Source organism: Schistocerca gregaria, chromosome 6 (genome assembly GCF_023897955.1).
Source record: "Schistocerca gregaria isolate iqSchGreg1 chromosome 6, iqSchGreg1.2, whole genome shotgun sequence".
Classification (NCBI taxonomy): domain Eukaryota; kingdom Metazoa; phylum Arthropoda; class Insecta; order Orthoptera; family Acrididae; genus Schistocerca; species Schistocerca gregaria.
In genome coordinates this window covers 418,051,045-418,064,097 of record NC_064925.1, presented here as the reverse complement: position 1 = coordinate 418,064,097, position 13,053 = coordinate 418,051,045, and the positions used below count along the sequence as shown (strand labels likewise).

Genomic DNA, 13,053 nt, shown 5'->3' with positions numbered 1-13,053 from the left:
ACCTTGGTATGAATGTGGTTCTTAACCCTGGACAGCAATTATTGCCTGAAACTAAGGAATAGAGTAGCATGTTTGATTGAAGTTGGTCTAGTGGTTTAGGAGGAGATGAGAAACATAAACACGCTGCACAAGTGCATGCACACACACACACACACACACACACACACACACACACACACAATTATATCAATGAGGAATGTAAGCCTGTACAAGTGCGTGCGCACGTGCTTGCCTGCACACACACACACACACACACACACACACACACACACACACACACACACACACACAAACATTATATCAATACACATTCAGAAATTCAACGACTAAGGAAGTAGATGAGTAGGTGTCATTTGTAAAGGTAATCTATACTCACCCTGATTTATTTGTCGAATTGAGATATGTTGCAGAATACTTCCAAGAATGGAGCAGACTATCTTTAAGTAAACAATCTAACCAAAGTCCGTTCATACAGTGTCAGAGTCCAGGCAGTTACTAACAGCGTGTGACAAATGGTAACCCATGAACCAAGCCTAAGTGAGAACCGAACTAATAGACTAACCAGTGTGAACTTCCAGTACATCAACACTGTGATACAATTACAGCTGGCTCAGATGGGCTCTTGATTGACCTATATGCAGTGTTGTGGTACAGTTGACTTCGTCAGAGGGCACTCCTGGTGACATGCACCTTGTGGGTTGTGGCAATATGGCAGTCAACAGGCCATGCTGCAGCAGCTACTTTGTTTCCATAGTGATGTCGGGTGGTACCACTACATCTGCCATCCACACCTCCCCACTCCACTGCACCCCTTCCTCCATGCAGCAATCAGCAGCTGCCTTGAGAGGAAGAAGTAAGTGGTGCATGGTCTGACAGTGGCTCTAGGCGTCACTCCAAAATGCCAAGGCAGGATGAGGCTTGATGGAAGTTGCATGACCCACATTGGAACCAGAGGGTATGCCTAAGATGGAGAAGCAGATGGCTGCTCGCCAGGATGGTGGCGACAAAATTGATGCTGCCGAAGGCTGTGGGTGGCAGCCATGGTATACGTCATGGACCCATAGCAAGCGGAGATTGTTCCATGGAGCCAGGTTGGATAGCATCCAAACTCATGGAACCACAACAGGGTGCCGACCCAGAAGGGAGGGACCTCAGAAATGATATGCACCAATAGTGGGCACTGGATGTACAAGAGGGTGCAGTGATATTGATCATAAAATTGCTCCACCGGGCCATAGCCTTGAGTTGGAGTGGCTCTGTAAGTTGCCAGGAAACTACAGAGGGCAAAGGTGCAGTGTTGGACATTGTTCCTTGTGGAGTTGGTCTTGAAAGTGCAGACAAAAAACATTGAGCATGACTGTGAAAGGGCATGGCATGGTATGGAGATGTTGCACCTCATTACAGGCAGAAAACTATTGAAAGTCATGGTTGATGAATGCTATCCTCAGTCAATGTGTGTTGAATGCTATCCTCTTATTTGAAATCATAGTCAACGGGGAGCTTTCCAGAGCAAAGATAATTTCTAAGGCTGTGATAATGGTAGCACTAGTGACATATGACATGTGGAAGACAAAGGGAATTGAGAGAAGTTATTATTCACAACCCACCACATGGAGCACAAGAAAGTGGGCAGCAAAATCTATGTGGATATGCTTCAATTACTCCATAGCATTGGGCCAGGATGAGGAACACTGGGGAGGCACAGCTGAATGGGCCAGACAGGCAGAACATTCGCAGACAAGGCTTGCAATGTATGAGTCATCACTGGGCAAGAACAAGTGTTGTGCAAAATCTTCATCTGGGACATGCCCCATATGGCAGTGTATAGGAGCACTAGTGTCTCAAGAGAGGAAGGAATCTAGATGTGGCAGTAATCCTTGTCTGAGATCAACAACAGAACCCATGGGTTGAGATGCAGTTGACTTCACTGTTACCAACACGGGTGAAAATAGGGGCCAGGAGGTAGGCAGCCGCAATGTCATGTGATATGAAGGGGAAAACTGAAATGCCCAAATCCAAATTTGAATCAAGTTGGAAACACGCCAATTGGTGTTAGTGAAAAGCTCGATCAGGTCTCATGGGGACAGCGTATTTACATTAATGTGTCATGTAGGTTTCAGATAGTGGATAGAATAGTGTAAATTAGGCAAGTATAGCACCCAGTGCTGGAGACATTGGGCAGTTCTATGTGATGCTTAGAGCCAAAGATGGTGAGCAATGGCTGATGGTGCATGACAAGATGAAATCTCTGTACCTAGAGGAATAGTTCAAATTTCTGGATTGCTTATACGATAATGAGGGTGTTGCATTCTGTTTGCGAGTAGCATTGGTTACTGGGAGGCAAATAAGGTCTTAGAAGCATAGGCAATAAGGTGGTTTGTGCCACGGGAACTGGAGTGCACCTGTAAGATGGGGTATGCATCAGTTGCTACTTCCAGCAGCAGAACAACAGAACAGCATGGTACCCACATAATGCAATTTTCCAAAATCTGGAAAGATTGTTGACACTGACATGACAATTCTAAACGTGCATCTTGGCATTGTAGCTGCTTCATTGGGTGAAAGCATTCAGCTAGGTTTGCAGTAAAGTGGCCATAATAGCATATTTTACCCAGAAACACATGTTGATCTTTTACATTTGTGGGTGGCTGCATGTTGTAAATTAACACTACATATTCTTCCATTGCTTTGAGTCCACTGAGTGGGAGTTTGAAATCCAAATATGGCAAGGGCAGTTGCGTGAAATAACAATTACATAAGTTCCATGCTGCTAGCAGACTCTAGAATAAGAGTTTGAGGTTGTGAAGGTGGTTCTCTGGAGTTGCATCTGTAACCAAGATTTCATTGAGTTATGCGGCAAAGTTTGGAATACCATATACTAACTGAACCATAAAATGCTGTAATATGGCAGGGGCTGATTAGATCATGAAAGATAACTGATTATAATGGTTGAAGCTGTATAGTGCATTCAACTCTGTGTAACCTTGTGATATTTCATCCAAGGTAATTTGAAAATATTCCTCTGCAATGTGCAAGGTCAATAAGATGCTGGGGCCTAATTTTGTGGAGAGTTAATCTGGATTCATCACTTAATTTCAGCATGTCTCTCATGGACAGTCTTTAGAGTAGCATAATGGTCTTAGAGTACATGGTGTGTACATTTTCATGAACTGCAAACCCATAAGTGTGGTAAGAGAGAGTGAAAATGCTGTAAACATGGCTAGCATGGAAGACGTATCTATTTCATTTGCTAATACTTGTACTGCCTGTAGTATTGCTGCTGTTAGCTCCTGATAATCCCACACAGTTAACATTACTAGTAGTTGTAGTTGTTCTTTGGTTGGAGACCCATTTTTTCACTTCATCACAAAATATTCAGAGTCAAGGTTGAACATGTCACAGGTATGATTTGTCCCCAGTTTTGTGAGGTCAGCCTACACTCAAAACTAATGGAGAGTCACCCCAGTTCATTAGGCAAATTGAGATGCATTACAGAACCCTTCCCAGAGCAACAGAAGCTGTCCTTAAATAAGCAATTCAAACCAAGTCCACTTTTCACACTGTCAGAGTCCAGCCAGTTACTAATAGAAACCAAAAAGTGAACACCAGTAAATCAAGTCCACAGTGAGAACCAAACCAATAGACTGACTAGCACATACTGCCACTGCATCAACAGTGCAGTATAATTACAGCTTGCTCAGACAAGACTGGGGCTTGCTTACATGCAGGATTCTGATGGTGTGGCGTCCTCAGAGAGCACTCCTGGTGGCGCCATCTGGGTAGTGGTGCCACAGAGATCAACAGTAATGTTGCAACCACCACGTGTTTTCCATAGTGACATTGGGTGGCACCTGTTCAGTGGTCAGAGTATTTATGGCTGAATACCTTACTCCTTTCTGTGCTAAGTGATGTATAGTGTGTATCATTTCCGCTTCCTAGTATTATATATATATGTATTGTTTTAAATCTGTAATTTATTGTTGACAAGAAACTTCAAGAGGGAGCAAGCATACTGTGAGCCTGTTGTCAGAATGCTCAATTGTTTACAGACGTATTTACAAGTGGGTCTACTGTGGATACCATACATTACTCTTATTACATGCTCATGTGCAACAAACGTTTTTTTCCTCAATGTCAAGTTACCCCAAAATATGATCCTATAAGACGTTAGTGAATGAAAGAATCTCCAGAACCTAATATTACCAGTAATGTAAAAGTTACAGAGATGAGACATTTAAGAAGGTATGTAACATTAAGTCCCACAGACTCTCATCATCACAAAATGTTCAAAGTCAGTTTCTATGTGTCATAGGTATGATTATTCCCCACTTCTGTAATGATAATCTGCACTCATAACTCAGGTTCATATCAGTATAAAGGACAAATGTGGTGACAGTCCATTTGCAGAGAAGCAGTTATTAATTTTCAATAAAATATTTACTTCTATGTCCATATTCTACAGAACCACTGTGAAGTGCATAGTTGGGGGACCATCCATTGTAGCAGTTATTAGGGCTTCTTCCCATTCAATGCACATATAGACTGAGGAAAAAGTAACTGTAAACATGTCTGGGTGCATTGTAAGTACTGTAATCTTGTCCTTACAGTCCCTACGAGAGCAATACACAGGTGGTCATGGTATATTCCTAATTTATCATCTATAATTGATTCTTGAATATTTCTAAGTAGGCTTTCTCAGGGTAAATTACATCTATCTTGAAGCGCCTTCTGACTAAAAGCAATAGTGATGATAAACTCTTGATTATGATGATGATGATGATGACTGTTAACAGTGATGAACCTAGTACATCAGCCGATACAGCAAAACTATCTGTTACTACAAGAGAAGAAAATTCTTTAGAGTTAGAAATGTCTGACAGTGAGAGCAAAATGCTTGGAAAAGAGCACAATTTAGAGATACATTTGAGTTCAAGGCTTCTGTCATTTTTGCTGACGTGTGTAATAGAATGTTTGATGAAATCTGTAACTATTTACACCAGTAGGTTTTATTTACATAAAAACAAATGTGTCATTATAGATCAAAAAGCTTGAAAGAAAAAGGACTTGAGAACTGTGCCCTTCATGATTTTGTCTGACAGTGTGTAAAAGCTCAACCATTGTCTAGAAAAATACTCTTGAACACTCCAGTTACCAGAGAAATTGTCTAGACAACATTACATTAAATTTGTGATTGTTTCACTTTGGTTACAATTCTTCAGTAATGAAAGAGAGAGTTTATTCAGAAATAGAAAATTTTGTTAATAAAGTTTATACAGCGTTCCATAACACATTTCATCAGTATCTTAAATTTTACATTGATGAAAGCATCTTATTGTTCAATGAGTGATTATCTGTTAAACAGTATACTCTGCCAGATTAAATAGGTTTAGAACAAAATCATCCGTGCAGCATAACTTTTGAACTAGTCTTCTGGATATTATTGTGCATACAGATACAACAACAGAAATTGGCTTCTACAGTTGGGGATAGCGATGATTTAGTGTCAACATTTATAAAACTTTATTTGGAATTTGGACACACGCTAGTCTCATAAACATTGAGCATTTGCTTATGAGACTGTTCATAGAAACAGGTGCAACATGCCGAAAGTACAGGACTAAATTAAATGAGAGCAAATTGAGTTAATGGCCACTGATACTATGTTTTGCCATGAAGTTATGTGATGAAAGAGCATTGTGGATTTGACCATCTCCTGATCAGAAGATGTGACAGAATGAAGAAACCATACAGATTACAGCTTGACTGTGAGGGCAGTTGACTGTACTAACATGCTAATGAGTTCAGGCAAATCAGGGTGGCAAGTATATGTAACATACAAAAACTTCGTGTTTTAAATGATCATGCTCTCCCCAAAACAGAGGTTGTGCTGACACAGACAACATAAGGGTTTCTGTGGGAATACAAACTTCTTATGGGGCATACAAACACCACCTGCCAACATAAGATAACTACATCCAAAATGTTACTGATGCTAATACTAACAGATGAAAGAATGGCATATACTCACTCCCTCTGTTGTTTCTCCAGTAATAGAGCAGGACCTAATTAAGAATTCAAACAACACACTCTATCCTAGTTTTTAAGGCTACATGCTAGTTTAAGCAAAACTGATAATCCATTGTCCCATTAGGTAGAACTAGTTTGTACTGCTGTACTTTTTGGAGAATGACCATTGTTGGTCCAGTGTTCAACATTTGTAAATTTACTTCACTGTTGTAAGCATAAGTGATGGTTGAGAATGATGCAAATATCTTCAGCGAGCATGATGATTAAGCTATTTATGTCAAGCCAAAACTGCAAAGCATCCAGTAAACATTGAACCTTACCGAGACCTATATTTTTTGTAGATGTGAAGAGGGCTCTGATTTTCAAGAGACATTGGAATATATGGTTCACACTACAGTTTGTTGAAACATGACTAATTGTCCAGAATGAGATTTTCACTCTTTAGCGGAGAGTAAGCTGATATGAAACTTCTGACAGATTAAAACTATGTGAAATACTGAGACTCGAACTCGGGACCTTTGCCTTTCGCGGCAAGTGCTCTACCAACTGAGCTACCCAATCATGACTCATGACCCATCCCCTCAGCTTCAATTCTGCCAGTACCTCATCTCCTACCTTCCAAACTTCACAGAAGCTCCTCTTAGAAGGTAGGAGACGAGGCACTGGCAGAAATGAAGCTGTGGGGATGGTCGAAAGGCAAAGGTCCCGAGTTCAAGTCTCGGTGCTGCACACAGTTTTAATCTGTCAGGAAGTTGCATATCAGCACACACTCCGTGCAGAGTGAAAATCTCATTCTGGAAACATCCCCCAGACTATGGCTAAGCCATGTCTCCACAGTATCCTACCTTCCATGAGTGTGAAGTTTGGAAGTTGGGAGACGAGGCACTGCCAGAATTGAAGCTCTGAGGACAGGTCACGAGTCGTGCTTGGGTAGCTCAGTTGATAGAGCACTTGCCCACGAAAGGCAAAGGTCCCGAGCTTGAGCTTCAGTCTGGCACACAGTTTTAATCTGTCAGGAAGTTTCATATCAGCGCACACTCTGCTGCAGAGTGAAAATCTCATTCTGGAAACATCCCCCTGTGAGGTTCGCAGAAGAGCTTCTGTGAATTCTGGAAGGTAGGAGACAAGGTACTGGCAGAACTGAAGCTGTGGGAACAGGTCATGAGTCGTGCTTGGGTAGCTCATTTTAATCTGTCAGGAAGTTTCATGACTAATTTGTTTGAAATGCTTCTTGTAAAGGCAAAAATGCTGCCAACTTGGAAACATCTGCCAGAGTTTCTAAGCCTTTCATATTCACAACTGATTGGTAATGCAGTACACACAGTCCATTGCTTGCTGTAAGCATTCTGGCTAAAGATACACTTTATGTGATAACTCTGTTGACAGGCTTCAGGATTTGAAGTGGCATGGACCATGAGTGGAATAGTATGATGTAGTCCTTCCATTGAGCTGGCTTAGATATATGAATATGGAAGCAAGGTAAAAACTACATAGGTCAATTTAGACCACTATTCACGTAAAATATGCTTGTTTGTCTGTGTGTGTGTGTGTGTGTGTGTTTCAACTTCATTTCTTTATCCCTTTATCCTGTCTCGAACTCAAACTTTTTTCTGTAGAGTGAGTAGTGGTCAAATTTTATTGAATTGGCTTTATCCCTGCTTACTGTAAAACTAGATACTAAGTTCTTTTATTTAAATAAAAGTACTGATTAGCAGTTGTTGTCATCCAGGCACTGATAAAAATATGTTTCTATTTATTATCGGTATTAAATAATGTTTTCTTGTTCTGTGAACAGTATGAAGTAGCAGATAATATCATGAAGCATGTACTATAGATAAGAGTTCAAAACAGCAAGCTAATGCTAAATTACAAATATTAAAATTACAGGTATACTTGTCGGGATGAATACAACCTGATGAATACTACAAATAATGAACTTAAAAATCTAGAGACCCAACTAGAGGAAATAAAATCGCAAGCTGATTTATTTGAAGTTAATGTGCCAGAATTCAAACAAATTTCACTTTGTCGAAAGGATCTTGCTATGCTGAAGGTATTTGTTAATAAACTTATTACTGGGTGGAAAATTTAGTTTAATGGTAATACTGATCTTTCAGTTTTCTTAATATGTTATTCATATTAGAGTGTTAAAAGTAATTCCTATGCTTGTACATTGATATTGATGCCTTTCTTTTTTGATATTGATGCCTTTCTTTTTTCCAATTTTCAAGACTTTATGGGATTATATCAATGTTGTGCGATCAAACATTGATGACTGGAAAACAACTCGATGGAAAGAAATTGATGTTGAGGCTATGGATCAAGAATGTAAGAAGTTTGGGAAAAGCCTTCGTGGTATGTATGAATGTACAACAAAGTTCTGCATTATAAATTCTGCGTAGTCTCCTATATGCAGATACACTCCTGGAAATGGAAAAAAGAACACATTGACACCGGTGTGTCAGACCCACCATACTTGCTCCGGACACTGCGAGAGGGCTCTACAAGCAATGATCACACGCACGGCACAGCGGACACACCAGGAACCGCGGTGTTGGCCATCGAATGGCGCTAGCTGCACAGCATTTGTGCACCGCCGCCGTCAGTGTCAGCCAGTTTGCCGTGGCATACGGAGCTCCATCGCAGTCTTTAACACTGGTAGCATGCCACGACAGCGTGGACGTGAACCGTATGTGCAGTTGACGGACTTTGAGCGAGGGCGTATAGTGGGCATGCGGGAGGCCGGGTGGACGTACCGCCGAATTGCTCAACACGTGGGGCGTGAGGTTTCCACAGTACATCGATGTTGTCGCCAGTGTTCGGCGGAAGGTGCACGTGCCCGTCGACCTGGGACCGGACCGCAGCGACGCACGGATGCACGCTTAGACCGTAGGATCCTACGCAGTGCCATAGGGGACAGCACCGCCACTTCCCAGCAAATTAGGGACACTGTTGCTCTTGGGGTATCGGCGAGGACCATTCGCAACCGTCTCCATGAAGCTGGGCTACGGTCCTGCACACCATTAGGCCGTCTTCCGCTCACGCCCCAACATCGCGCAGCCCGCCTCCAGTGGTGTCGCGACAGGCGTGAATGGAGGGACGAATGGAGACGTGTCGTCTTCAGCGATGAGAGTTGCTTCTGCCTTGGTGCCAATGATGGTCGTATGCGTGTTTGGCGCCGTGCAGGTGAGCGCCACAATCAGGACTGCATAAGACCGAGGCACACAGGGCCAACACCCGGCATCATGGTGTGGGGAGCGGTCTCCTACACTGGCCGTACACCTCTGGTGATCATCAAGGGGACACTGAATAGTGCACGGTACATCCAAACTGTCATCGAACCCATCGTTCTACCATTCCTAGACCGGCAAGGGAACTTGCTGTTCGAACAGGACAATGCACGTCCGCATGTATCCCGTGCCACCCAACATGCTCTAGAAGGTGTAAGTCAACTACCCTGGCCAGGAGCAACAGTGTCCCTAATTTGCTGGGAAGTGGCGGTGCGGTCCCCTACGGCACTGCGTAGGATCCTACGGTCTTGGCGTGCATCCGTACGTCGCTGCGGTCCGGTCCCAGGTCGACGGGCACGTGCACCTTCCGCCGAACACTGGCGACAACATCGATGTACTGTGGAGACCTCACGCCCCACGTGTTGAGCAATTCGGCGGTACGTCCACCCGGCCTCCCGCATGCCCACTATACGCCCTCGCTCAAAGTCCGTCAACTGCACATACGGTTCACGTCCACGCTGCCGCGGCATGCTACCAGTGTTAAAGACTGCGATGGAGCTCCGTATGCCATGGCAAACTGGCTGACACTGACGGCGGCGGTGCACAAATGCTGTGCAGCTAGCGCCATTCGACAGCCAACACCGTGGTTCCTGGTGTGTCCACTGTGCCGTGCGTGTCATCATTGCTTGTAGAGCCCTCTCGCAGTGTCCGGAGCAAGTATGGTGGGTCTGACACACCGGTGTCAATGTGTTCTTTTTTCCATTTCCAGGAGTGTGTTTAAATCAGAGTTTATTTTGAATGTTCAGAAATGTCAAATTGTGTATTTTACAAAATGCAGAAAAGTAGTATCCCAAGACTACACATCATTGAAACACAATTTAAATTAATCAATTTAAACAAATCCCTGTATGTAACATTTTGTAGTGATGTGAAATGGAATGATCACATAGACTCAGTCATAGGTATGGCTGTTTGCAGAATTTGATTCATTGGAATGATCTGAAAGAATGTTGTCAGTCTGTAAAGGAGACTTCTCACAAATCACTTGTGCATTTAATCTCAGAATATTGCTCAAATATGTGGAACCAATATGAAAAATCAGTGGATATTGAAAGTATTCAAAAAAGGTCAACTCGAATGATCACTGGTTTGTTTCACTTGTGGAAGAGCATCAGAGAACTGTAACTTGAATTGACAGACTCTCTTTGGCACCAGTTACTTTACAAGCATGTACTTGTAGAGTTTCAAGAACCAGTGTTTGGTGAAGAAACTAAAAATTTTCTTCAGAATTTAGTAAACTGATTACATCATGCACAGAGGCATTTAAGCTGTCATTATTTCCACACTCCATAAGCAATTGGATTGAGTTACTATACTGTGGTTTGCAGAGCATGTATGTAATGTATAATTATTCTGCATAATGCATTTGGGGATCTGCTCAGGATTTTGGACTTTGTGTCACTTCTTGCTATTTTGAGAAAATACCACTTTGGTTACTTCCAGGACTAAAAGTCCCAACAAAAATGCATTTTGCTTTCAGTGTAGAACTCTCTCATAATCAGTACTTTCTTACATGATAGCTTCTACAGTGTATTTTGCAACTTGAGAAGCTGCTGTGCCTATCTTGGAAGCATTTACTCAAATGAAGTGAGTTGCTGTCATGCAAAATGAATAAGTTAAAAATGTTTACAGCAGGCTGTTCCAGCTACTGCACTTCCTGCTCTGCAAAGCACTGTCACTCAGTGTGAATAGTCAAGTGGGTCAGCACACAGTATGGTAAGCCTTGTGATCAGCTGAGTGCACCTTATGTGATTGCCAAGCTCATACTTAGTGCTACGTGAAATTAACAGAGAAATGTCGAAAACTTAGAATTTTGAACTTCAAATTTAGTATTTATATTTTTTGGTATTTTTATGCATTTAAATCATCCTAAACAATGTATACACACAAAATTCTTACCTTAAAGTTTGAGTTTTTTTTCTTTTTCACTATTCAGTATTCTTTTCTTAACAAAAAATATGGGGTATTGTTTCTGTAAACAACACCATAGTGTTACTTCTCATTCAAATTAACACACATTATAGGCCTTTATTTACAAATATTGATCTATTCAATGCCATTGTTGAAGTTGGTTCAATAGTATCTGGCATCATTGACCTCCTCGTGTCACTCAACAACTAAATTGTATGTTGAGAAGTATCTCTCTGCATCCACACTATTGACAAGTGCTCGAACTGCAGATAAATCAGCTCTTCCAAATGCATTGTATTTATTCAAAAATGGTCTGATGGAATGCTTCAACTTGTGGAACTTTTTTTGCTATGTTAACAACAGGAGATTCATTCAAACTAAGCTATGCACCAGAAACTGCAGGGTTTAAGAGCTAGTCAGTGTTGTTGTAAAAAATATTAAGTGGGTCTGGTGCTTAGTGTTTACATAACTTTTGTGAACTTTTCATAGCAGCCGATTTGAGACAATTTTTTGCAGATACTTTCTGTGCCTCATTTTGGAACATGTCAAAACAATTAATAGTGCCTGCTGAAAAACAACTTTCACAACTTTTTAATAGTAATTTGCTACTCACAAGTTCTTCCCCTGCACAATTGTGCAAATGAGTAAGTCACGCCATTTAGTGCTGTAATTAAACTGACAGTGCTAGCATGTATGTCACTCACAAATTTATTCTGTAAGATGACCCAAAATAGGAACTTCCTTCACAGCATCTTTGATTTCTTAATTCATTTTGTTACTGCACTGCCTGACATATTCTTGACAAAGTCTATCTGAACTCAGTATACAACCAGCACTGGGTATATATTTATTAAAAGACCTAACTTCAATATTATCTAGTTTAGTCAATGGAATGTTTGTCTTTAAACACATTTTCATTTTTATGGCATTATCTAGCATCTCACCAGTAGAAGTCTGCTTTTTATATAAAGTTCCTGCAGTGACTGCAGATGCATTTTTTGCCTCGTGGCTAGTGCTTTTAATGTAGTTTTCTAAATTTTCCGTCTTCTCCCAGTTGAGTTGCACATTACAAAAATGACACATAGAAGAATTTTTGTTGTGAATGTAAAACCCTTCATCTTTCGGATAGGCATTGCATTGCTCCTGCAAACTGAATTGATGACTATATCTCTCTCAGTCAGCACCTGCTAACAGTATTCTGTACACTTGGCGATGAATATCTGCAAATCATTACATCACCAAGTCTCACGACTGTTGCTGACTACTAATGATCACTTCTGGGGGTCTGGGGAATGCCCGTGCCAAGCTATAGTTCCCACATAGCATGTTTGCCACTTTTCCAACAAATGCTTCTGTGATTAGTGCAAGGATGGTGTATTTTTGTCTGGATATGGAATGAAGTGAATAGAAGCGAAGCAAAAAATTGATAAGCATCAAATTCAAAAATTCTACACTACCATACTTCACATGCAGCAAAGCAAGAAGATATACTCTTTGAGGTCATCTAGTAAAGTTTTATAAGCTGCCGATTGTGAATTTCTCCTATCTATCTTGAATTTGATGTTTGTTTCTTGCCTCACTTTTATTTTTTCATTATTCTATCCAGATACAAATAAAACATCATTGGTTTAGTGTTCACTTTTCAGTGACACATGTTGTTTTATCTACTCTGTGGTAACTCGATTTGCATAAATGTGTGTATTGGACAGGTTAGCAGAACACTGTATCTGTCATATATGTAATTATGTAACAAGTATTTGTCTGCACTTGTAATTATTTCACATATAATCATGGGTATATTACAAACAGTACAAGTCTAGTGTCT

The 13,053-nt window shown here is 41.2% G+C and overlaps 1 protein-coding gene across 1 annotated transcript in view; it reads left to right on the top strand.

The window, feature by feature from the left end:
- The window catches only part of LOC126277970 (dynein beta chain, ciliary-like), a 694,172-nt gene that overhangs the window by 230,107 nt on the left and 451,012 nt on the right, over window positions 1-13,053 (top strand). Inside the window, exons 12-13 of the mRNA XM_049977623.1 lie at window positions 7,915-8,080; window positions 8,259-8,382. Of these exons, the coding sequence (XP_049833580.1) occupies window positions 7,915-8,080; window positions 8,259-8,382 (290 nt within the window). The remainder of the gene's footprint in view (window positions 1-7,914; window positions 8,081-8,258; window positions 8,383-13,053) is intronic.